Source organism: Seriola aureovittata, chromosome 18, assembly GCF_021018895.1.
Source record: "Seriola aureovittata isolate HTS-2021-v1 ecotype China chromosome 18, ASM2101889v1, whole genome shotgun sequence".
Taxonomy (NCBI): Eukaryota; Metazoa; Chordata; class Actinopteri; order Carangiformes; family Carangidae; genus Seriola; species Seriola aureovittata.
In genome coordinates this window covers 9,733,394-9,757,630 of record NC_079381.1, presented here as the reverse complement: position 1 = coordinate 9,757,630, position 24,237 = coordinate 9,733,394, and the positions used below count along the sequence as shown (strand labels likewise).

The 24,237-nt window shown below is 42.0% G+C and overlaps 4 protein-coding genes across 5 annotated transcripts; 2 read left to right on the top strand and 2 right to left on the bottom strand.

Annotated features, from left to right (window-relative positions):
- The first annotated feature begins 592 nt into the window (after window positions 1-592).
- LOC130186801 (syntaxin-2-like) lies at window positions 593-5,233 on the top strand. 2 transcript variants are annotated; one of them, XM_056404090.1, is made up of 9 exons: window positions 593-720; window positions 1,048-1,110; window positions 1,192-1,291; window positions 1,830-1,904; window positions 2,348-2,421; window positions 2,659-2,767; window positions 3,758-3,831; window positions 4,127-4,264; window positions 4,376-5,233. In XM_056404090.1, exons 2-9 carry the CDS (start codon window positions 1,063-1,065, stop codon window positions 4,580-4,582), a joined length of 825 nt encoding a protein of 274 aa, XP_056260065.1. In that variant the 5' UTR covers window positions 593-720; window positions 1,048-1,062; the 3' UTR covers window positions 4,583-5,233. The 2 variants fall into 2 exon arrangements, with proteins under 2 accessions (XP_056260065.1, XP_056260064.1); XM_056404089.1 differs by lacking the exon at window positions 593-720 and adding an exon at window positions 722-813.
- A 1,290-nt stretch (window positions 5,234-6,523) lies between these two features.
- Window positions 6,524-8,646, bottom strand: pgam2 (phosphoglycerate mutase 2 (muscle)). The gene is made up of 3 exons (XM_056404092.1): window positions 8,134-8,646; window positions 7,705-7,885; window positions 6,524-7,018 (listed from the first exon to the last, which is right to left on the bottom strand). The coding sequence occupies exons 1-3, from the start codon at window positions 8,548-8,550 to the stop codon at window positions 6,849-6,851; spliced, it is 768 nt and encodes a 255-aa protein (XP_056260067.1). The 5' UTR covers window positions 8,551-8,646; the 3' UTR covers window positions 6,524-6,848.
- A 3,922-nt stretch (window positions 8,647-12,568) lies between these two features.
- On the top strand, window positions 12,569-15,673 carry nefla (neurofilament light chain a). The gene is made up of 4 exons (XM_056404197.1): window positions 12,569-13,734; window positions 13,832-13,956; window positions 14,463-14,911; window positions 15,009-15,673. The coding sequence occupies exons 1-4, from the start codon at window positions 12,694-12,696 to the stop codon at window positions 15,374-15,376; spliced, it is 1,983 nt and encodes a 660-aa protein (XP_056260172.1). The 5' UTR covers window positions 12,569-12,693; the 3' UTR covers window positions 15,377-15,673.
- Window positions 15,674-18,713: 3,040 nt separating this feature from the next.
- On the bottom strand, window positions 18,714-23,947 carry nefma (neurofilament medium chain a). Its single transcript, XM_056404196.1, has 3 exons — window positions 22,736-23,947; window positions 21,763-21,887; window positions 18,714-21,648 (listed from the first exon to the last, which is right to left on the bottom strand). Exons 1-3 carry the CDS (start codon window positions 23,792-23,794, stop codon window positions 19,656-19,658), a joined length of 3,177 nt encoding a protein of 1,058 aa, XP_056260171.1. The 5' UTR covers window positions 23,795-23,947; the 3' UTR covers window positions 18,714-19,655.
- Between the last annotated feature and the right edge of the window lie 290 nt (window positions 23,948-24,237).

Below are 24,237 nucleotides of genomic sequence, written 5' to 3'. Positions count from 1 at the left end.
CAATGGAAGTGAGCCATCTTTAATTTATTACTCACACCAGTGCTTTTCCTACTGTGACATGTAAGCCCATGGGCCAAATTTAAATATATGGCTACTGTTTATGTCTTCCCAGCTTTACTAATGTGCTTTGGCCAAACATTTATGTGTATCAAATAGCTCTTGTAAAATTAAATCAGTTGTCGATGCAGATTAATGTCCACCAGATATAGGCCTACTGATGGGTGAAAGTCCAGTTGGTCTAAATTTGTCCTGTCTACAATGTTAAAACCCCATTTTTTGGATGAATATTAAACATAGTACATGTTGCATTACAATCTGCTAAAACCTACCAAACTTGTCTAATTTTAACACAGAAATGTGACTCTAAGTAAATTTTTTTTATTAAGCTGGGGTCAATGTATGAAGGTAGTTTATAGCGCCACCCCCAGGTAGGCTGTAACACCACATACACACATCACATGAAACTTTAAGTAGGCTGCATTTAACGCAGGCAGCCATTTGACAGGCGAGGGAAACCCCTCACCCGCTTCTAAGAGAATGAACAGGTGTTTCAGTTTTACCTGCTCCGTGTAGCTGTAGCTTGAACTCACAGGTGGTGGATGGGCTCTTTGTTTGCTAGCGTCTTGGGTTTTTTTTTTTTTTTCTCGGTAGCGCGCACTCGTGCGCGCGCTCTTTATCATACAGGTGCGCTCAGCCCAGCCCACTTAGGAAACACAGCAGGTAAATGTCGACTCTTATCGTGAATACCGAAAGTAACAGAAATATCCGTTAGAGGTTGTCTTACTTCTCCTTTTTGTTGTGGGGCAGATGGCAGTAAGTATTTAACAACAGTAGGTTTTGGGAGTTAACAGACTTCACCTCGGTCGCCTGAGCAGAAGAAAATGGCTGTAACATTCAGCTGATGTGTCTTATAGCATCAGCGTATATTTGTTTGATTTTTATTTTGAATAGACGATATTAATGTTGTTAAATGTAAAGGACTTTTCCTCTGCAGCCACAGCTGGTGTTCGTACGAAGCCTAATGAACTCCCTCTTTTTTTTTAACAGCAGCAGCGGGATAATATGACAGATACAGAGAGCAAAATCAACATGGAGGAATTTTTCAAAACGGTAAACTTCCCATAGCTTGCTTGTGTTTTGTCTCATCTAATTTCCAAATAGCCTAATGTAAGTGTATTTATGTGTGTGTAGGTGGGGGAGGTGAAAGGCCTCATTGAGAAAATCTCTTGTCAAGCAAAGGAGGTAGAGGGGAGACATGGCGTCATCCTCTCCTCTCCAAACCAAGACAAGAGTAAGTACAGAGCATCTCTGTCATAGTTCAAATAACTTTACATTTTATTAGAGTTGCCCATGTGACCATAACAAGTTTTCAAATGACAGGAAAGTAGAAATTTGATTCCTTCACTATTGTGCTGATTCTTTCAGAGATCTATCTCCTCCTTCAGGGTGCACAACACTGAAAAGACAAACAGAGCAACAGAAACATGAAGGCTCAGCAGCCTTTGACAAACACACCTGTGCCTGTTTGTAGACAGTGTAACAGGTATTCTGTAGAGTAATAAATAGGAAAAGGTTAATTAGATGTAATGCATAGAAAAATGTAACACGTTATACAGAACCATATCATGCCTAGGCAAAAGGCTGGATATGAAGTACAGAGTACACTAACAAAGCTGCTATTATCAGAATATTAAACTTGTTAAATCCATTATTTAGACAAAAGCACAATACATACAAAACCTAACCATTCTTTAGATGATAGTCATCTTTAATTGTTAATTATTCCTTCTTTAAAGTGATTAAGTGAAGCGAACTTATGTCATTCTTAGGAAATAAAGACAAGCTGGAGCAGCTGAACAGTGACATCAAGAAGAACGCCAGCTTGGTCCAAGCCATGTTAAAATGTGAGTGGAGATAATTTTTTTTGAGTCATTCCACAGTGTGCTTCTGTGCAATACATATAATATAATACATAGTTTTCCATACATCAGTCTTTCAATGTGCAAAGTTTTGATTGATATGAAGCTGTGTAGCGTCAGTGTTTGTGACAGTGAGGAGGAACTTTGCAGCACATCACACCTCAATTTCTGGGTCTGTATAGCTCATAACGCAAGATTTCACTTGCAAATGGATAGAAACAGAAGACTACTGCACTCCACTCTACTGCTGGTCGTCACTGTCACAGGATAACAAAACAGTTCACCTGATACTGTGAATAGATAAAAGAATCTTAATTATCATTAGCAAACTTTAATTAGCCAAGATCTTTTTCCTTTATATGGTGAGGGGTGCCTTTGAGTTTTAATTGAGGTTTTAAGGTGGATCTGTCCCGTGTTCTTTCTTTCAGCAATGCAGAAAAACTCGCATGTGGAGGAGAATGGTAAAACTGCCTCAGTAATCCATCGTATAGAGAAGAACCAGGTTTGTGACTATTTTATTTTGTCTAATGAGCCAGATGCCAAAAAATGGTCTACTCTTTATTGTATATAATAACATCCCTCAGGAAAAAAAAATCCTGGAAAACCAAAGGGGTTTATTTCACAGTGACCTTTCCTGCACCTGACAAAATCACTACTGATAATGATCTAAGTACAAAATATTTAGATTGATTCCTTTTTAATTTCTGGCTCAGTAATCTGTTGACTCTCTTTCAACCAGTACTCACACCTGACCCGGTGGTTTGCTGAAGTCATGCGGGGCTACTATAATGCACAGATATCCTTCAGAGAGAAATGCAAAGCAAAAATTCAAAGACAACTGGAGATTGGTGAGTTGCCAAAAACAAAATGAAACCTAAACATAAACACTTAGTTCCAGTTCTCCGGGAACTCCTTACTAACAAGAAAACTTGTGGTGGTGTGTATGTGAATACATGGGCAGGAGTTTCTCTAATAATAGCTCTTCAGATAGTCAGCAATGGTATAATGTGGGAGTGGTTATTATTTCCTCCTTGCAATTGGATAATTAGTACGAGTGAGAAACTTAGAATTGAATTCAACTACAGCATCTACCTTTAATTACTCTTTCCCCATCAGTGTTTTATTTTTTTAGGATTAGGATTTTTTTTCATAGTCTACTCCTACACCCACTTGTGTTTTAAGATTATAGCCAACATGCAGTGTATTAAAAAAAAAAAAAAAAAAAAAGTATGTTTAGAATTTGTATAGTTTTCCTTTTTCCTAGAGTCCGTCTGCTACATTTAAAACAGTGCAGGTCATTTTAAAACAATCATTTGAATTCACAAGAGATACACAGCTGTTACACCATGTTCATGTGTCCCTTTGAAAGTTTCCTGTCTGTTCAGTAAATGAGCTCTAGATCCTTTCATGAAGAGCTGTTTTCTGCTCTCCAAGTATTGCTTTTCTTCAGTCATTTGATTCACATAAATAGATCAAGGCAGTATCTTACCTTCAGATTACACACAGATTGTGGTTTACACCAACAGTATTCCTAACTGATTTTGGTTTGGGGAAAGTGGCATGGCAGTAAAGAAGCGTGATTACGCCATCATGTGGCAAGCAGTTAAAATGCATGTTATTTTGTGATTGTCCCTTGGCAGCGCACATTTATGAAAACAACACATAAGAGATTTGGGCTGTCATTAGTGATGTCTGTCAGTGAAAATGTCACTAAGAGTCACCGCATATTTTTTCTGTTTATATACACACTTGTTTCTGAGGTGACTGTTAAGCTCACCTGAACACCATGTACATTTGGCTGAAAATCTCTTTGAACTCAACTTTTATGTCTGTTTCAGTGGATAAAGAGATAACAAATAAAGAGTTGGAGGAGATGCTGCTCCGTGACAATCTTGCCATCTTCATATCTGATGTTGGTGGAATTTCATTAAGTTCTGTTTCACAAAAAAATGTCTGTGCAATAGTTGGTAATACCTACTGTAGTTTTGTTTTTGTTATTGATCACTTAGGTATTGTGGTGTTTATTCTTGTATCTATTGTTTGTGTGTTATCATGATGTGTTTTAACAACCAGGTGAAGCCTATTGTTGTTGTTGTTGTTGTTATTATTATTATTATTATTATTATTATTATTATTATTATTATTATTATTATTATTATTATTACATACATATAGAATGTAATGTTAAGCTTGGATTTTTCTTCAAGATCAGCTCTGATGGTCGGATTTCAAGCGAGTCTCTGAGTGAGATTGAATCTCGTCATCAGGATATAATCTGCCTTGAGTGCAGCATCAGAGAGCTGCATGAGATATTGACTTACACTGCCATGCTATTGGAGATACAGGTAAGATAGCTGCCTCATTTGCATCCAATTTTTTATGATAACAGACATAAAAGAATATACTTAAGTCATGAGACCATAATCTGACTGTCAGTTATGTTTTTCTTCTTTCAGGGGGAGCTGATCAATAACATAGAAAAGAATGTGACGAGCGCTGCAGAGTATGTATTTGAGTCCAAAGCAGAAACCAAGAAAGCAGTCACGTACAAGAAAAATCCATACAAGATAGCATCTCTGCCAAGCTTCTTCAAACTCTTCAAGAAGCAAACTGCTGCTGTAACTGCTACTGATCAAAACACCTCAGACTTAAACCATGACTGAGCTCCTGAACCTGTTTGAACATTGACTGCACCAAACATCCTGCTCAACATCAAAGCCTTCACACGATGGAAGACACTTCATCTGATTACAGTACATTGCCAGTCTGCCACCTCAGATGGCTTCTTTCTAAGGGATAATGAGGAAGCTGTTATTTTTAACTTTAATCGTGACTTTGAATCTGAACTGCTGTAATAACGACCTGTCAAAAGAAAGAGCCAAGGCTGTGGACAACCCTTGCAAGCCAGTTTGGGAGGACTACCTGTGGACTGCTTTAAAGGACAAATGTAGAGGACACTATGATACTGACACAAAACAACACAATTTTAACTTCTTTGTTAATGTTTACAGACTCCCAATACTTGCCATCAGACATTTCCATTGCAATAATTAAAATGGTAAAAAGAATCTTTTCATACACTCACTCCGCTGGTGTTCCTCTTAGTGGCCAGTAGGTGGCATGACAGCATTAGATGCAAATCTCAATCATGATCACTTACTTTTTCTCTGCAGTCCTGCTGGTGTTTTGGTCTGATACTGTGTGTTTTACTAATTCAATGTAATATCAGGTTGTCTGATACTAAATTCAGTTGTGGTGATAGACTGTAAGACTACAACAATCGTAAATTAAATCAACTGTGTGTGGTAAATTTGTCCATTTGTTACTGATGTTTCAATTCTAAAGTCAAAGGAGGGTAAGACAGGATTGCAGTGACTACACATACCTGAATCAATCATCAGAGACCTGTGTAAAAGCCTTTTAGCTGTAAAATATTTGGTCTAGGTATTTTTTTTTTTTTTTTTTTTTTAACTTTTTATTTAGCTACATCATCAGGTTAAAATTTTAATTTGTCCAATACGTAGGACAAGTCACATTCCCATTCGTCCCAGCTGTACTTTTTGTTTTGTGCTAATAGTTAATATTAGCATTTTAAATATCAGTATTCTAACACTGTCATTGTAAACACATTATCGTTTAGCTCAAGACACTGCTTTGCCAAAGTACAGCCTCACAGATCAGTTAGCGTGACCATTAGTCTTGTCTTGTTGTGTGTCTAACTTTGTTTCTATAAGTTGTGGGGTAACACCTGAAAATAATTACCTAAATGTCTACAAGAAAACAATATGCTTGCAAGGACATCTGAAGCATCTGACTCCTTCAAGTACAAGGAATGCAGTGCTAAAATGTCTTTCACATTAATATACATGTACATGGCAAATAAAAGGAAAACCAACGTAAAGTGTCTAAAAAAAGGTGTTAAACCACTAAGTCAGATCTCCATGACAGATTTTTAAGCCTGAAAATCTATTAAAGGGATCCACGTATCCATTTGGGACGAGATCTGGTGAATGGAAATATCCTAGCAAATGAAATGCATCCTTTCCATGCTCACCAACCCATTCAGTGACCCCTAATGTCCTGTAGAAGGGGTATAGAGATCACACCTGACAGGACAGAAATGCTTCTTCATGGAATAGAGCTAATTACTCAGAATAATTGGTATTGATTTGCAGTGATGCTTTCTCTAAGGGGACAAGTGGAGCCAAACATAGCTGGGAAAATACCATTTGTATTGAAGTATACAATACTGTATGTAATAATTATTATCCTGCACAATATTCTCAATCTGATCTATGGGAAAAAACTCAGACAAGCCTTTTCCTGCATCATGGGAATGCTGCCAGATGAACCCACTGACTTATCTCTCAGACTTTGTATCTCTCTCTCTCTCGCTGTCGCTCTCTCTCTCCCCTCCTCCTCCCACTCTCTCTCTACCTCCTAGATAAGATTTCACAGCACCTTTGGATTTTGCTGAAACCACTGATTTCCGAATGGGAAACCGAAGAAGAAGAATTGGAGTAAGAAACAAGGATGACAATGTAATTTTAACAAAGAAAAGGGGGAAAGAGACGATAAGGAGAAAAATTAGACACAGGCCTACATAAAAATATGGTTTCTTTATTGGTTGTGCCAGGGTGGTGGGGCCCTCAAAATAGGGCCTGATCACAATTTAAAAGGGCTGAGTGATGTGTGGCTGCATAAAATATGAGGCCAGGCTGTCTGTTTGAATTGACAGGTCATCCCTCTGTCTGTCATTTAAACAAACAGGGCTAATGTGCTGAAAATGGCCAGACTCCAAAAGAACCATTAAAGATTTCCTCAGTTGGAATGGACAACAAAGATGGATAAATGGGTAGGACGAAAGGTTGAAGGACAAAGGGGGAACAGTCTCTTTTTCTGCCTCCTCATGGAGCCTCCAGAGCAGGTTTACTTCTTGGCTTTGCCCTGGGCAGCCACAGCCTCCATGGCCTTCTTTACGGTTTCTGCATCACCAAGGAAAGCCATGGGCTTAATGGGCTTCAGGTTTGCATCCAGCTCATAAACAATTGGGATTCCTGTGGGCAGGTTCAGCTCCATGATGGCTGCATCAGACATACCTAGAGAGACAGGCAGATAAACCAGACGGGTAGACATGCAGATCAGCAGACAGAACAGAGTGAATGTAATTGATACAATATAAAAGTGTCTGTCTGGAGCCCAGCTTGGCATACAGGAAGGACACTGGTCTTACATAATGAAGGCTTTCAGCAAGGCAGGTTCTCTGTCTATCTGATCATATTCTAAGTTATTTTGGTTACAGCAATTTGTAACATATAAGAAATTTGATCTACTTCTGTCTCTCATCCTTAGCCCTGACATCTACCATTCCCGTCTGACATTTACTTTTGACCTTGAGGCGCTCTGGCTGTGTAACTACCTTAAACTACCTTATCCATGTCTGGACACTCCTTGAAAAAGTACAACCTTTCTACATAAAGGTCGTGACTGTAATGGGAACCAGGCTCATGACCCTCTCCCCTGTCCCTGAGCTGTAGTGTGAGAGTCCCTGCATGCTATTTTTAAACACTGTAATCCACAACTGTGTGAGTGTGTGTGTGTGTGTCTGACTGATTATCTAATTCTTGGTCTTGTATGCAAATGCAAATGCAAAAAAAATCTTTGGTTAATATAATATTGCATTTTTGTGATTTCTGACTTGCTGCCAACATCCACATCTACCTATCACTGCAGCATTTTCTTCTTCATTGTCTTTTTCTATCCCCCTGCCGACTGCAATGCTCACCCTCTAAGTGCTTGACGATGCCACGGAGGCTGTTGCCGTGGGCAGCGATGATAACGTTCTTTCCAGCTTTGATTTCAGGAGCAATGACATCGTTCCAGAAAGGCAGGGCACGGGCGATGGTGTCCTTCAGTGACTCACATGTGGGCAGCTCACCGGCCTTCAGGCCCTTGTAGCGCCGGGACTGGAGGTAGTGAGAACAGCAGAAGTTAGTTTACTCCCACAACAATTGACAGAAGTTACATAACTAACTGATAAGGCTGCTGAGTAAAGGTTGGTGCTCTTCAAAATGAATTTATAGCTGCTTTATAGTATTTATTTGATTAGTTTTAATTGGTTGGAACTGCTCTTTACATGATGATTAATTAGTAAGAAAAATCTTATTAATGTATTGCTTCCTCTAAATGAGTCTTTTCCTGTAGTTTTTCTCACCTCACTGATGATTTTGTGGTAAGGATGGTCCTTGTCCATGGGGGGAGGTGGGATGTCAAAGGAACGGCGCCAGATCTTCACCTGCTCCTCACCGTGCTTCTCAGCTGTCTCGGCCTTGTTGAGACCAGTGAGGCCTCCGTAGTGGCGCTCGTTCAGGCGCCAGGTGCGGATCACAGGGAGCCACATCTGGTCTGTGCCCTCCATGATGGTCCACAGGGTCTTGATGGCACGCTTCAGAACGGAGGTGTAGCACACATCAAACTTCATGCCTGCTTCCTTGATGGCATGGGCTCCACGCTTAGCCTCCTCCAGACCCTTCTCACTGAGGTCAGCATCGAACCAGCCGCAGAAGCGGTTCTCTTGGTTCCAGGAGCTCTCACCGTGGCGTACAATAACCAAACGATGCGCGGCAGCCATGCTTGCAGTGTTTCTCTGGGGTTTACCTTAAACCAAACACAGTACCCTCAGCCCTTCTAAGCTGTGCACACACACTGGCTGACAACAGTGAGCCCAGGCCAGCATACCACACTCTTTTTATAGCAGCATGGATAGTGGCAGTGCATAGCAGACAGGCCTCCTTTACTTTCCACCTGTGAGAGGCATTGACACACTGATGGACATACAGAAACAGCCAATAGAACCAGACCTCTGGTGGGCCGGTGGCTGGGAAGGCCAGAGGTCAGATATTAAGCAAAAATAGCAACATGACTTTTAAACTGAGATCAGTCGAACAAAAGTGTAAAGATCAGAGTTGGCTGTAAAAAGGCACCTCGCTCTCAGATGAGCAGTTTCAGCACTGAGAGAGAAACTGCAGCTCATTACACTGTAAAGAGGTCATGTTTTCAGTAAATATTAACAATGTTCACAGGAAAGTTGTTATGCGGTAACAAAGCCATTGTCCCTACAGGTCCACTCAGTTTTACCACAGTGGGAGGGGAAAAGTCCTCGGGCAACATGTTGCCAAAGCACAGCTGAATTAACAGCTGCGTATAGCCCTGATCTGCTTTCTCTTACTGTACTTGAAGCTGCCAGTAACAGCAACTATAACCACAGCTGCTGCTACTTCTGCTACTGCTACTGCTATTACCACTACCAATAACAATCATTGTTAATACAATTTCAGTAAAATCAAGACTGGAGTAAATCTGGAGAAACAGAAAAAAAGGAGGAAAGAAATGTTAAAGAACATATTCCTCCCTAGAGATCTATAACTACATCCTGGTTTCATAAAGGCCCAACCTGTTCCAACCTGGAAAAAAAATCATCATATGTTATCGAATCATCATAAAAATCTCCCTCTTATCTTTAAAATAAAACATATGGAGGAATTTGTAAAGTGTTATTTCTGTCCATCACCTCTAGGAGTTGCTCTAGTACCAGTTACACAAATAAGTTTTAAATGCACCATGCAACATTTCAGTCTGTATTCAGTAAGATTGAGCAAACCATGGCAATATCTCAAACTGTTAGACTTTTTTTATGAGATAAAACACCTGAGAAATAAATCCTGAGGTTTTAGTAAGTTAATGTTTGATGCATTGTACACACTGTACCATGTTATTAATCTTAGCAGTTGTATATGAGGTACAGGTATGTGGCTAACTGCAAAGATCAAAGTGCCGCGTCTCATCACTACAACGTATTATTATACATAATAATTAAAGTTATTGTGAGTCTTGTTTCCAGAAATGTCTAGTGTTCCATCCTACTGGAAATATTATATCCCTCCGAGACATATAAGCCAAATATTGCGCAGTATCCTTCATGAAATGTGATGTGGGGAAGCAGAAGTGCACTGAAACTTAAAGGACAGAGATGAAAGTGCTGACAAAGCTTGGAAACTAAGCCACAGAGTCAAAGCTGAGCTGTCAAGCAAAGTCAAAGTCTATTGCCTCTTCAATTCAAGTTATGATCCATAAATATAAAATTGTATATAGTACCAATACAATAAATAGTCCACAAATATTAATGGAACTCCAGGCCTGATGTCAACCTGTATCATATGATCATGAAAAGGGGATGGGTTATTGTAATGTGCAAAGTATGAACTAACAATGCTGCCTAATTGCCAGCCTGCTTTAGATCATTGCATTGGTTTTGTGGCACATTCCCTGTATTGTATGTACTGCATGCTACCTGCCCAGCACCAAACAGCAAACAGCCACAGTTACACAGTGGCAGGGGAACATACTATAGTCAAACATGTAGCAGCTTAAGAGTTGTGCCAGCAGAGGCCAAAACAAAGCTGAAATAAGTGAATATTGAACTAGCAGTCACCAAATGCCCAGAAACACCAGTCACAGTCAGTGCTAATTTTGCTCTGTGTCTGGTGATGGTTGTTTATCTGTATCTGTTTTAGTGGGTTTTTTTCTGCCCCCGAGTCCCAAAAGTGGAATAATGCATCGTTACAAAGTTGATAAATACTTTTCATAATAAAGCATAAACATATTTAACCTCACCACTATCATCAACAAGAGAACAACTGTTCATTTTCTATTAATTTTAGAATATGGTTGCCCTATATTGCAAAGCTGCTGTTTTTCTTGAGTGTGTGATGCTTTCATCAGTTTCTTGATATTAAAAGTTACCAGAAATGCTAACAGTAATTATTTGATACTTACTTAGATTTATGTTAACTTCAGAGAGAAAATGGGCAACAACAGAAATTAGCACTTTAGGTGAATTAATTTGTTTGGGAAAAGAAACTAATAGTCTGCTCTCTATTTCATTTCCCCAGGTTCTGTAAGCAACTTGTCTGCCAAAAATCGCCCCGGTGCAGATTGTCAGACTGCTGTTAGAGTGGGAAAAAGTGTACACAGGGGAGATTGTGTGATCACCACTGTTACGATGACTCAGCCTGCAGCAGAGTCCATGCAGCTCCTACTGAAGTTCCCCACCTCCCACTGCCTGCCTCACTTCTGTTCTGGGCACAGCATCGTCTGTAAGTAGTGGGGTCCTTTGCTGCATAGGCAAATTACTGGATCGGGTCATGCATACACACACACACACACACACACACACACACACACACACACACACACACACAGATATTGCTGCAAAGCACTGCAATACACTTCATTTATTCACGGAGCTCAAAAGCAAGATGAACCGCCCAACGTAAACTTCACTGAGCCTCTGCATACTGTACCTGCACAGATATACACACACACTCCCACCAGTCACACAAGAGAAGAAAATACATGTCAGCAACTGTAACTGACCCGCTGGGGTAACTGTGCTGCAGATGAGAGGGACTGTTTGTCTTTTATAGAATTAGAAGAACAACCTGACAAAAACCAATTGCTTTTCCACTTTCTTTCCATAAATTAAGATGATCTCTTTTTTGAAGAAAGTTATAATATGAACTGTTCATGCTTTGAAAAGTAATTACAACGCTTGAGCTTTCCCATGTCAAATCACAACGATCACATTATGTACCAGTATTTATTAAATATTGTAAATGTCTTGTGACATTGGCACAGACAGGCATGTAGAGACCAGTCACTTTTGTTTCTACCTATATTGGTGAATTAAGGTAATATATGCCTTTAGTTTTCCACAAGGTCAGAAAAAGAAAAATACAAAGCTGAAAGTGTATAGTAAACATTATTAACAAAAGAAAACTTCAAACAGAGGCTGCAAGTTTAACAGTAGAACTTAGTGATGGACCAAGAAATTAAAACAATTCATTTATGATATTTCTACTAATTGTAATAATTTCAATTTCAGTTACACTGGTTTGCCTGTGCTGTTTACTATAACATGTCACCTTCTGTTTGGGTGGGATTTTATCATTGCAGGTCTTTTGAGGTCATGATTGTAATTCTGCTCTCCACCAGAAGGAGAGATGCTGTGTCACGGTTGTAAAAATCAGGACAACCCCCCCCCCCCCCCCCCCCCCCCCCTCTCCTGCAGTGGGGATAGCACAACAAGTATGTTTTAGTCATGTTTTCGCTCTACATAATATATGGATCTCCTAACAAACTGCATCAGAATCTATTTGAAGTACTGCAGTGGTTAAGGTCAGGTCAAGGTCAAGGTTTCGGGTTCGACGTTAAAACTGGTGATGTGCTATATTTATTGTTTTGTATGCATTTATGTTTTTGTTCAGCAAACTGTGATAAATCTGTTTTATAATTCCATATCATGTAGAAACTCAGCTCCGTTGAACATTACTGTCAATGCCTAAGTCAGGACAAGATAAACAGGAGCATGTAGCTTTATAACTTTATAACATGTAATTTTTCCACTTATTCCCTCCTGTCTTTTGTTCTCTCCATCTTTAACCATTGCTTATTTTCCTCCGACACTCATTCCCATGGTTCCTCTGTCTCATTTCTTGCTGTTGCAGTGTAAGCCTATCGAGCCTGCATTGTCAGAGTTTGGGGAAAGCGCTTGCGTCAGAGCTCACTGTCCTACTATAAAAGCCCAGGCTGCTGCAGCAGCAAGCAGTCGAGGCTTAAACCTGAGCCCTTCGTACACCTCCACACGCACACACACACACACATACACACACACACAGAGGAGAGGGAGAGCAGCCAGTCCTCCCACGACTCAGCCATGAGTAGCATCGGATATGACCCCTACTATTCCACCTCGTCGTATAGACGCTGGTACGTCGAGGCTCCCCCTCGTGTGGTTACCAGAGGGAGAACCCACTCCATCTACTCTTCCCATGCCTCCCCAATGTCCTCCTCTCGTCTGCAGTACTCTTCTCCCGGCCGAGTGCTGCTCTCCTCCTCCTCACCAGCCTCTTCCCTGGAACTGGAGCTCAGCCAGGCGGCCCAGATCAGCTCTGACTTTCGTGCCGTACGCACCCAAGAGCGCAGCCAACTGCAGGATCTGAACGACCGCTTTGCTGGGTTCATTGAGAGAGTGCGTGAGCTGGAACAGCAGAACCGTGCTCTGGAGGCAGAGCTGCTGCTGCTGAGGCAGAGGCACTCTGAGCCGTCTCGTCTGAGAGCACTGTATGAGCAAGAGGCCCGCTCCCTGAGAGCAGCTATGGACGAGGCCAGGGCAGAGCAACAGGCTGTCCTGGGCCAGAGAGATCGACTGGAACAAACCCTGAGCGCCTTGCAGGGTCGATATGAGGAGGAGGTGCTGGCTCGTGAAGAGGCCGAGGGTAGGCTGATGGAGACCCGTCGTGAGGCCGACCAGGCTGCCTTAGCTAAGGCTGAGCTGGAGAAGAGCGTTGAAACTCTGCTGGAGGAGCTGGCCTTCCTCAAGAGGATTCATGAAGGTGAGGTGGCCGAGCTTCAGGCCCAAGTCCAGCTAGGCGTCCAGATGGCTGAAGAGTCTGAGGCCGCCACTCCGGATCTCTCTGGGGCTCTCAGGGATATCCGGTCCCAGTATGAGAGGCTGGCAGCAAGGAACATGCAGGCAGCTGAGGAGTGGTTCAGAGGAAAGGTGGGCTCCCTTACTGAAACTGTGGCCCAGCACAGTGATGCCGTGAGAAACTCGAAGGACGAAGCAGGAGAGTACCGACGCCAGCTCCAGGCCCGCCTGCTGGAGATTGATGCATGCAGAGGCCTCAATGAGTCCCTGGAGAAACAGCTGCATGAGATGGAGGAGAAGCAGAGTGCTGAGATAGCTGTTATGCAGGTAAGCAGTGGTGTTGCAGGTGTATTCTACTAAGATGTGTATTTGATTTTTTAGGATACATATATATGTAAGTCCTTGTGTCTTATCTTTTATTTAGGACACCATTGGAGAGTTGGAGGGCGATCTGAGGGGCACCAAACAGGAAATGGCACGCTACCTGAAGGAGTACCAGGACCTTCTGAATGTCAAGATGGCGCTTGACATCGAGATTGCTGCATACAGGTGAGAAGCAACTGCACTGGGATCAGAAATCCGGCTGGGTTTCTAAATATCAAAGAATCAGAGGCATCAAAGAGGTCTTATTAGTGTTAATTTTATTGTGTTAAAGTAGTGCACAAATCCCTTATTATGAGGAAGCATGAATTTTAGATAGATTTATAAGTTATTCATGAGGTCATTTAAGGTGAAGATATTTAACATTTAAGTATAGGATTGCATTAGCAATTTCAAACAAAGCTAGTATTTGTTATCATTACTTTTTATGTGATTTGATTGGCACAATGTATAGCAAAACTGAATATATTATTGATTTATGCTGATGTTTAGGTTCTCACATTAGAATAGAAAAGTCAAAAAGTCCAGGCCACCTTTATTTTGGTAAACACATTCTGAGATAAAACCCTATTCAGTGTGAAGTGTAAATAAATGGCCACTAACTAACAAATTTAAAAACTGTACTTCCTTTCTATTGCACTGCTCATCACCTGTCTTTTCACCAACCTGTACAGGAAGCTGCTGGAAGGGGAGGAGTCTCGCTTCAGCGTTGGAATGGCTGGGGGAGTGTCCTCTTTGTACAGCCACAGTTTGTCAGCGCCCTCCTACGCCCGGCCCGTCCTCTCCAGCCTGAGCTCTGGCGCCTCCTACCTGATGACATCACGCCTGCTCAGCTCCAGCGTCAGCACCACCGAGGGAATCATCTCTGCTAGTCACGCCCGGCAAGCAGAGGCCAGCCCACCCGCGGAAGAGGAGGAGGCAGCAGAGGAAGAAGAGGAGGAGGTAAAGGAGGAAGAGGAGGCAGAGAAGGAAGAAGAGGGAGGAGAGGAGACAGAGGAGAAAAAGGAGGAAGAGGAAGTGGAGAAGGAAGAGGAAGAAGGAGAAGAGGAGGAGGGAGATAAAGAGAAAGAAGATGAGGAGGAAGCTAAGGAGGGAGATGAAGAGGCCAAGGGGGAAGAGGAGGGTTAGTGCATCTTTTTTGTAATTCACTTTAATTGCTCAAATAAATGTTAATTAGTAAGGTCTTGATGACAATTAACAAAAATAATCTATTGATACAGGTGGTGATGACGAGGAGCAAAAGGAAGAGGTGACAGAGGCTGCTGAAGATAAGGAGGAGGAAGAGGACAAAGGAGAAGAAGAGGAGACAGAAGTCAAACAAGAAGCACAAGAGGAGGAAAAAACAGAAGGAGCTGATGACAAAGAAGAGGAGGCAAAAGAAGAAGAAAAAGAGGAGAAGGAAGAAGCAAAAAAGAGTGAAGACAAAGAAGAGAAAGTTGATGCCAAGAAAGAAGACAAAGCAGACGACAAAGATGACAAAGCTGCTCCAAAAACAGATGACAAAGCTGATGCCAAAAAGGAGAAGGATGAAGAAAAAGTGGCCATACCTGAAGCTGCAGAACAAAAGAGCACAAAGGATAAGAAGTAAGCCAGCAGCCTCAGCAAACTTCCGTCAAGACTGTCCACGTACAGACCACAGCTCGATAACCAGTAGAGGCATCAGCGCTATCCTCTCAAATCTGCTTGTTAACATGGTGCTCAAGAAAAAAGTCTAATAGCCATTTACAGCAACAAATCAAGGTTAACTGCTTGCCAATATCAAAAGTAGTCCATAAAGGTCTGCTTGCACACTTCCTAATGTGAGAGTGTAATACAGTGTGTAATTGCTGAAGGCAAAAATGAGTGTGTGACTTTCTGGTGGTTGAATAAACAATTCTTAAAGCCATATGTGTCCTTGATTTTGAGTATGGTGAAGCATAGACAAGTCTTGATTTAAAGTACACGGTGTTACAGTGTAGCTTTTATGAGAACTTGCAAGTCCTGGGAAACCTAATGTTCTACACTCACCTCAGCAGTGGAGTTTGAGATGTCTCAATTACTTCTGGCATTACAAAACAGTGAGACATTCCTGTCACACCATTACCTGTCAGATATACTGCTATCCCATTATTTATTATACAGCCTATTACAAAGGGTCTGCTGAAGTGAGACTATGTACCTTTGAAAAGAAGGAATAACAGAATATCACTCCTACAAATGAAAAACAGAGCAATAAAATCCACTTTTATTTCATTGAATACACTAGAGGGCTGTGTTACAACCTTACTTACTCTGGTATACCCCGTAGCTTATGCTGGACAATGCTTGCTTTCTATTGTTGGCAAACTTAAGTTAATTTTGCTGTGTAATTATGGACCTTATCTGTTTGTGCTATTGTTAAACTACATTTTAGCATGTCACAATGGTTTTATCACAAAAATAAAACACGAATTAAACACATTGTACCTACCAGGAGATATGTTTGTTGTTTCCTGCTTCTCAGGGGACGTTTTAAAACAACCCATAGATGTATGTCCATGAAACGACCATAATGAACACAGAAGAACTCGTACAGGATCAGAAATATATGAATTAACAATTACAACACTAATGTATCACCAAATAACCAACAATTATTTCTTCATCACTTGGTATAAAACAAAACATATGTAATATGTTTTAAAACAACTGACTCGAGGAATAAAGGGAAATATAGCGTCATTATTCTGTCGTTTCAGCTAATGGCTATAGGGGGCGCTATTGTGCAGCAAACGTTATAATATCCACGGATTTAGCATTGTACCCCTTTTAACGTTGTCAGCTAATGAGTATCAAAATTGTTGCAAAGGAATTGTTATATCCTGTATTAGTTCATGAATTCCGCTTCCTTATCAAAACCAGGCGCCTACGTTACCCACAATGCAATCGATAGTGGACGGTTTGGTCAGAGATCCAGGTGTGTAGTGCTAATGTAGCTGTCTCCAGCCTCTAGCTTCAAACAGAGCGCAGGTAAGGTCACTTCTTTCAAACTCCACACCCCCAGGGTTTGTTAATTACAGACATGTCTTCAGCTCCAGCCGTTTATCAGACTACACGCAGTTCCCCCTGCAGCCAATGTTTTTAGCATGAGCAGTAGGCTAACTAGTTCTCCTCAGGTGTAAAATTGGTGGGGTTCACTATTAAACTTTACTCGTTTCTCATATTAAGTCGAACATGCGTAACTTTCGTTAAAGAGCGGCCTCCGTGGCTACAAGCGGAAATGATATGATCATGTCACTAGCAAATGTTTAAGCACAGTGTAAGAGTAGAGACGAGTCACGAAGTAAGTTAAATGAGTCAACAGCGTCAGTTAGGCTACACAGCAAGATTAAGTTTGCTGATATTTGTAAACTTTAGCCACCATAAGGTACTCCTCATACTAGACAGAAGCATAGACTCTAAGAATTGATTTGAGTGTTTATGTGTTTGCTGCTTATGAATTAAACTCTTCATTTTGGAGAGAAAGATTGGGATTTTCTTCTTTCAGAAATAACGTAGTATACTTTCACTAAGAGGGGTTGATTTCTACCATAAAACAACTACTGGAACATAAACAAGTCACTGTCAAGAGGCCAAACTACCATAAAAACAACACATTTTCCAATTGTTAATGTATCTAAACAAAATGACAATTATCAGGGTAAGGCACAGTAATGTATGCCATTAGTTATTATACTTACATGTTCTTACAAATTAAGAGAAATTACGGTGATAAATCATATGAAAGTTGGGTCTGTTTTTCATTATATATTCATCATTATATATTATGTTATTTCATTAACAAGTAAAATATAAAGATTGGAACCCACTGAAATTAGTTAAGCTATATCTCTTTTTTTTCAATCAGCTTTGAGTGAGAGACAGTTTACCTTCTGTTTCAACAGTACTACATCTATAATCCTCCCTAATGTGATAAAAAGCCATCTACTCACAAACATTAGCCACCGACACCCGGTATCACCCAGCAGTGGCTCCATTATTTTATTCTCTTAAGTAGACATTATAGTAGGGATCATAGAGCCCTGGAGATGGGTTTGAAAAACTGATATTAAAATCTTTTTTATGTAGTGCAATTTATTTGCAGCCTGCCTCTCAGTGATAAAATTTTCATCATTCTCCAGCTTTATGTTGCTACTGACATAAAAAAAACAAGAACAAAACAAGCCATGTATTTAAAACATCTTGGCAAACTAGTTCAGTAGCTCATCAAATGCATCTAAGGCTGAAGGAAATATCTTTCAGCAATATATGAACAGATAAGAAGAGATATAATTTTTTCAGCATAAACAGATCTTATCACACCGGTTTCTCCAAAATTAGATAGCCACTAAAAATTTAATTAAAATGATTAATGGTATTTAATTAAATGGAATACAAAAACATTCTAAATTTGATTAGATAGAATTAGATTCCTTGGTTGATAACTTTAGTTTTACAATTAACATTAATGGCAAGATTGTCAGATATTGAGCTACTTTTTAATATAAGTACTCCAAAATCTGAGGAAACATACAATTATGTGGCCACTAAAACTTTCTCTGTTTAACTGTGAAATTGAAAATTATATATGAAGGTCATCTGTGGAAAATGCCAGAGAAACTCTTTATTGTTACATGTATTATGTATTTATTTGATATTATATCATTTAATACTCATTAGCTGTCTCCAGAGTCATATCAGTAATCTTACTTATTTAATCAGTAGCCTGTTAATTAAAATAGGTGACCATATAAATCTTACATAAGATATCATTATATCTTAAAGCTACTCATTTCATAGTCAGGTATTTATTGTAAAGCTCTTTGATGATACATTGCAATACGTCTACCTACAAGCAACAACTTGGAATAGTAGATGCATACAATTGTAAAGCATAGTAGAATAATATAACATGACAAGACACAAGACTTTTTTTATTCATTGACATTTATTGAGCAAATGCTGCTGGGAAATTGTTCATGATGAGTAAAGTCATGGGATTGCAAACAGTAGCACCTCATTTATATCTGTATTTAAATTCAAGTCCATCCTATGCATACAAGAATGCATGTATCTGCGCATTTACAGTTTTTTTTTAGTTGCACTCAGGTAAACATAACAGACACTGATAAAAAGCATGTTTAAGGCTAAGAGTTTCTTCAGTTTGTTAAGCTTTAGTTTGCTTCAGTTACTGGATGTACTGTATATGGTCATGTGTTTATCATATCACTGCCTGTGTCTTTCTTCACTATATGTCGTGTAATTATTTCTTTTTTGGCTCAGTTGGTATCTTCATGTGTCAAGTAAGGCTTCTTCAGTAGAACGTGTGTCTACATCGAGGACCCTCCCTCCTGTCTGTCCCCCTCTTTTACTTAAACTCAAAAATCCTCTTAACTTGAATAATATTTCTTTCGCTCTCCCACCCACAACGCATTTATTCCTTTTATATATTTACTCTTTTTACAGTGTATTTCTACCATACATACAGATAAGAGGGGAAAGTACTCCCCTCCCCTGAGCTAGCATGCAGAGACCCCCCTCCCTCCCACCCGAGAGCTCACCCATGAACTGCAGAAAGAAAAAATAAGAGGATAAAATGTCTCAGTCACTTGCTCCTGACCGCGGCTGCAGCGAAGCCCATTTAAAGCTTTCACTCAACATGCATTTTTGAAATTTGTAGCATTTAAGTTTTGGCTTCTCTCTATGATTTGTTTTGTATGTTTGAGAGTGGTTATCTTTATTACATCGCTCTAGCTGTATGATTTTCTTTGTTATGTTAGTTCTGGGTTGATTGCTTGTGTTCATGTCCCCTCCTCTGGCCCCCGCCTCCTACACCTCCTCGGCCGCTGGATCAGCCATCTGGAGTCTCCTCAGTCGCCCTCTGTCACCTGCTTGATGGACTGGGTGGAGTGCTTCTCTGTCTTCTTGGTGGAGACCATCTTCTCCTGCAGCACCTCCTCCACCTCCTTCACTGTCTCGGTCACAGTGACAGATTTGGTGACATGCTTGGATCCATCCTCTCCGGTGGTGATCGTCTCCACAGTCTTGGTGATTACAACTTTCTGGCTGCCATCTTCCTTCACGGGGCTCTCATCAACACCGTTAGCCATCATGTCGACTTCTTGCCCCTCGTCCTTCTTGTCTTTCTCTTCTGGGCTGCTCTTATCTATATCGCCATTCATGGCAACATCTTTCTTTTCGACCGTCTTGTCCTCTGTTGTGTCACTCTTTTTCTCTGATTTCTCTTCAGCTGCTTTAGGAGCATCAGGCTTGGCGGTCTCGGCCTTTGGGGATTCAGCTTTTGGGGATTCGGGTTTTGGGGTTTCAGCTTTTGGGGATTCAGCTTTTGGGGATTCAGGTTTTGGGGATTCTGACTTGGGGGATTCAGCTCTTGGAGATTCAGGTTTCGGGGATTCCGACTTTGGGGACTCAGCTTTTGGGGAGCTAGGTTTGGGAGATCCGGCCTTTGGTGAGCCTTCCTTGGGAGACTCAGACTTAGGAGATGCAGGCCTGGGAGATTCAGATTTAGGGGATTCAGGTTTAGGAGATGCAGGCCTGGGAGATTCAGATTTAGGGGATTCAGGTTTAGGAGATGCAGGCCTAGGAGATTCAGATTTAGGTGATTCAGGTTTAGGAGATACAGGCCTAGGAGATTCAGATTTAGGGGACTCAGGTTTAGGAGATGCAGGCCTAGGAGATTCAGATTTAGGTGATTCAGGTTTAGGAGATGCAGGCCTAGGAGATTCAGATTTAGGGGACTCAGGTTTAGGAGATGCAGGCCTAGGAGATTCAGATTTAGGGGACTCAGGTTTAGGAGATGCAGGCTTGGGAGATTCAGATTTAGGAGACTCAGGTTTAGGAGATGCAGGTTTGGGAGATTCAGATTTAGGAGACTCAGGTTTAGGTGATTCAGACTTGGGGGAGGCAGGCTTTAGGGATTCAGGTTTTGTTACCTCTGTTTTGGCAGCCTCTTCCTTTTTGGCCTCAGGCTTTGCAGCTTCTGTTTTCGGAGCCTCAATCTTGGCTACCTCTTTTTCTGATTTGTCATCTGCTTTCTCATCTTTTACCTTCTTATCATCTTCCTTTTTGCTTTTGTCTGCATCATCTTTTTCCTCTTTCTCATCTCCACTTTTGGATGCTTTGTCAGAGCCTGCATCTTCATCCTGATCACCGCCCTCCTCTTCAGCAACGGCTTCCTCTTCTGCCTCCTCCTCTCCTCCACTGCCCTCTTTGTCTCCAGCCTTCTCTTTGTCAGGAGAGGCTTTAGATTCTGGAGCTTTGGCGCACAGTGCTGTCTCCTCAACTTCCTCTTCTTCTTCCTCCTCTCCTCCCTCTTCTCCTTCATCACCTCCCTCTGCATCATCCCCCTTTTCTCCCTCATCCTCTCCCTCAGCCTCACCTTCTTCTTCCTTCTCTCCCTCCTCACCACCTTCTCCTTCTCCTTCTTCTTCTTCATCACCTCCTTTTCCCTCTTCTTCTTCTTCCTCTTCCTCCTTAGTGGGTGCACTAGAGCTTACTTTGGCTTCAGTGGCGCTTACAACTTCCTCCTCCTCTCCTCCTTCTTCTTCCTCTGCCTCTTCACCTTCACCCTCTGCTTCCTCTGCCTCTTCACCCTCTTTCTCCTCCTCTTCCTCATCTCCTCCCTCTCCGAGTGTGGCAGACAGCTCTTGTGCTATCTCTGCCAAGGCCTCATCAATGTCAGCCTTTTCATCCTCCACCCTGGTCTCCTCGATGATCTCCTCCACAAACTTGTGCTGCACCTTAAGTTTAGGAGTTTCTAATTTAGGCTTAGAGATTTTGGTGGTGACAGTCTGGCGGTAAGGGAAAGTGCTGAAGTGGGTCTCCTCACCCTCCAAGAGTTTCCTGATGGGACAATAAATGTATCCATGATATTTTTAAAACTCACATTTGATATAGAGAAGAGAAGCCATTCTGTAAAATTAATGTAAATGTTAATTCTAAACTACTTTTATGTACCTGTATGCAGCAATCTCAATGTCCAGGGCCATCTTGACATTGAGGAGGTCCTGGTACTCGCGAAGGTGACGTGCCATCTCCCATTTGGTGCTCTTGAGCTCATTATCCAGCTGGTGAATTGTCTCCTGAGGAAACACAGAGCAAAGACAACACAAAGTTGATTAGGTACAACAAAACTGCATGCAGGACAAAGCTACGTTCCCTTTTACAGCTGCACAGTTGTGCAGTTTTCAAAGTCACTGCGTGGAGACTCATAGCAACGATTTACTTAAAAAACCTTTTTTCTCTAATCAACCTTGCTTCAGTGTAACTCAGCTTCTTTTAATTTATCCCTCTTTTATTGCAAACTGTGTAATCTCTGTTCACAGAGAGCTGTTGTAATTTATTCTGACGCAATACAGTACTCTGGAGATGTTGAATGCCTTTTTTTCAAGGGCAGCCTCCACACTTGTTCAATGCACCCCCACCCACGCCCCAAAGTCTCAGTGATGTGATGCAGAGCCAATGAAGGCATCGACCCATGCCTCTGACTCAGCAAGACAGAGAGAGTGAGAGAGGGGGAGAGGGAGAGGGAGAGAGAGTCTGCTGCAGTGACTCCCTTTAACTATTTCCTAACACTTGGAAATCTCTCAAGCTTGAAAAGAAAGTGAGCTCAGTGATTGTAAGAGAAATGTAGGATCATTGTGCAGCAGAAAATGTTTGAACAACCATGAAATACAAATATGACGTTTCACTGTTATTAAGGAAGTTGGATCTTTTATAGTGCCTCAAATGTAAACTGCGTCACTATGATAGAAAATTTGAATTTTAAGCATATTTACTTTATCTATCCAGTATCGTTAAAATAAACTCATGTGCCGATTATTAAGTTTTAAACACACATAAAAACATCTGTTAAAGTATGAAATTAATATTTAAAAGTCTATTCAAACTGTAGACTATTTTCAGCTCTGTACTCGGAGCTGTTTCTCACCTGCAGGCTGGCCAGGTCGCTGTTGTGGCGGTCCTCGATGTCGTTCAGCTGCCTCTCCAGTGAGTCTCTTGTCCCGCGCACAGACTCCAACTCCACCGTCTTGGACTGCAGCTGGCGACGGTAATCGGCTATCTCATCACGGGCGGACTTTATGGCGTCCTTGTTCTGTTCAGCTGCCTCGGTGAGCTTGGCATAGCGACACATGAACCAGTTTTCCACCTGCTGCAGGTTCTGGTTGGAGTGACCCTCCAGCTCGCAGCGGATCTCCCGGAGAGCCTCGGTGATGTCTGTCTTCTGGAGGTCTTTCCTCTCCATGGTCACCTGAGAAGCCTGAATCTGGGCGATGAGGTCGCTCACCTCTTCCTCGTGGTTGTTGCGGATGAAGGCAATTTCATCCTGCAGCGACTGAACTTTCTTCTCCAACTCTGACTTCACCAACTCCGAGTCGCCCATGTCCTTCTTCAGGACACGGATAATGGCCTCTGTCTCCTCCCGGATGCGAGCTTCTTCGTCAAAGCGGTCCCTGAGCCGCTGGATGTCCTCCTCAATATGGTCGGTGTCGAGCTGAATTTGCGCCTTGTCATGGTGGATTTGCTCCAACATCGAGCGCAGCTCCTGCAGCTCCTGGTCATAGTGGTCGCCCAGCTGGGAGCGGGACACCTGCTTCTGCCGCAGTGCCTGGATCTCCGCCTCGATCTGCTTGTTCTGCTGCTCCAGGTAGTGCACCTTGTCAATGTAAACAGCAAACCTGTCGTTGAGCCCTTGAAGTTGCTCTTTCTCATTAGATCGCTTGTAGTCTCCGTTCAGGATGGAGGTTTGATTATAATCAACGCTGTCGGCGGAGCTGAGCACCGTGGAGCTGTAAGCTCGGGTTACCGGCATATTCACGCTCCTCTTGTAAGATGTGGTCATGGTGGAGCCGGGGCTTGCTCGGGACCAAGACTGGGAGCGAAAGCCGCTGGAGGGGGTGCCGCTGGAGCGGCTGTAGCCGTAGCCGGTCGTCCTAGTATCCATAACTCTCCGGAAGGGGCTCCCTACCGTGTCCACCGGGTAACTCATCCGGTCAGACTACCGCAGGGGATGTGAGCTGGAATGAAGGGGGACCTTGCAGAAGGTGGAGGCGTGTGGCAAGTGTATATGTGGGTGTATGTGTCTATGCAGGTGAGGTGTGTATGGCTCTGCCAGCGACTGAAACCTTCTCTGCCTGCTCCTTATATATCTGAGGCTCTGTCGGTAACAAGCCAAGTCTAAGCAGTTTTCTCTCATCCATTGATGGAAGGGAGGGGAGGGCGCATCCCCCTCAGGCCGTCTGCTAATGGTCCAGGGTCCCATTCACTCTGAACCACGTGGGCTGGAGGAGCTGTGTGGGTGTCCGATTTGAAAAACATAGATAGATAGATAGATAGATAGATAGATAGATAGATAGAAATGAGTGGCTAGTCATTGCTGAATTGATGCTGTAATTTCAGCACCATGGAGAGCGACCAGCAGAAAAGCAGTTA

Excerpts from the sequence above, each read along its gene's own strand:
- nefma (XM_056404196.1), bottom strand. The coding sequence starts at position 23,794 with ATGAGTTACCCGGTGGACACGGTAGGGAGCCCCTTCCGGAGAGTTATG. Across the intron at positions 21,888-22,735 it reads GCGACCTGGCCAGCCTGCAG|GAGACAATTCACCAGCTGGA; the intron begins GTGAGAAACAGC and ends GTGTTTCCTCAG. Across the intron at positions 21,649-21,762 it reads ATTGAGATTGCTGCATACAG|GAAACTCTTGGAGGGTGAGG; the intron begins GTACATAAAAGT and ends TTGTCCCATCAG.
- LOC130186801 (XM_056404089.1), top strand. Across the intron at positions 2,768-3,757 it reads TCAAAGACAACTGGAGATTG|TGGATAAAGAGATAACAAAT; the intron begins GTGAGTTGCCAA and ends TGTCTGTTTCAG. Across the intron at positions 3,832-4,126 it reads TTGCCATCTTCATATCTGAT|ATCAGCTCTGATGGTCGGAT; the intron begins GTTGGTGGAATT and ends TTTTTCTTCAAG.
- pgam2 (XM_056404092.1), bottom strand. The coding sequence starts at position 8,550 with ATGGCTGCCGCGCATCGTTTGGTTATTGTACGCCACGGTGAGAGCTCC. Across the intron at positions 7,886-8,133 it reads ACCACAAAATCATCAGTGAG|TCCCGGCGCTACAAGGGCCT; the intron begins GTGAGAAAAACT and ends CACTACCTCCAG. Across the intron at positions 7,019-7,704 it reads CATCGTCAAGCACTTAGAGG|GTATGTCTGATGCAGCCATC; the intron begins GTGAGCATTGCA and ends CTGTCTCTCTAG.
- nefla (XM_056404197.1), top strand. The coding sequence starts at position 12,694 with ATGAGTAGCATCGGATATGACCCCTACTATTCCACCTCGTCGTATAGA. Across the intron at positions 13,735-13,831 it reads CTGAGATAGCTGTTATGCAG|GACACCATTGGAGAGTTGGA; the intron begins GTAAGCAGTGGT and ends TCTTTTATTTAG. Across the intron at positions 14,912-15,008 it reads GGCCAAGGGGGAAGAGGAGG|GTGGTGATGACGAGGAGCAA; the intron begins GTTAGTGCATCT and ends CTATTGATACAG.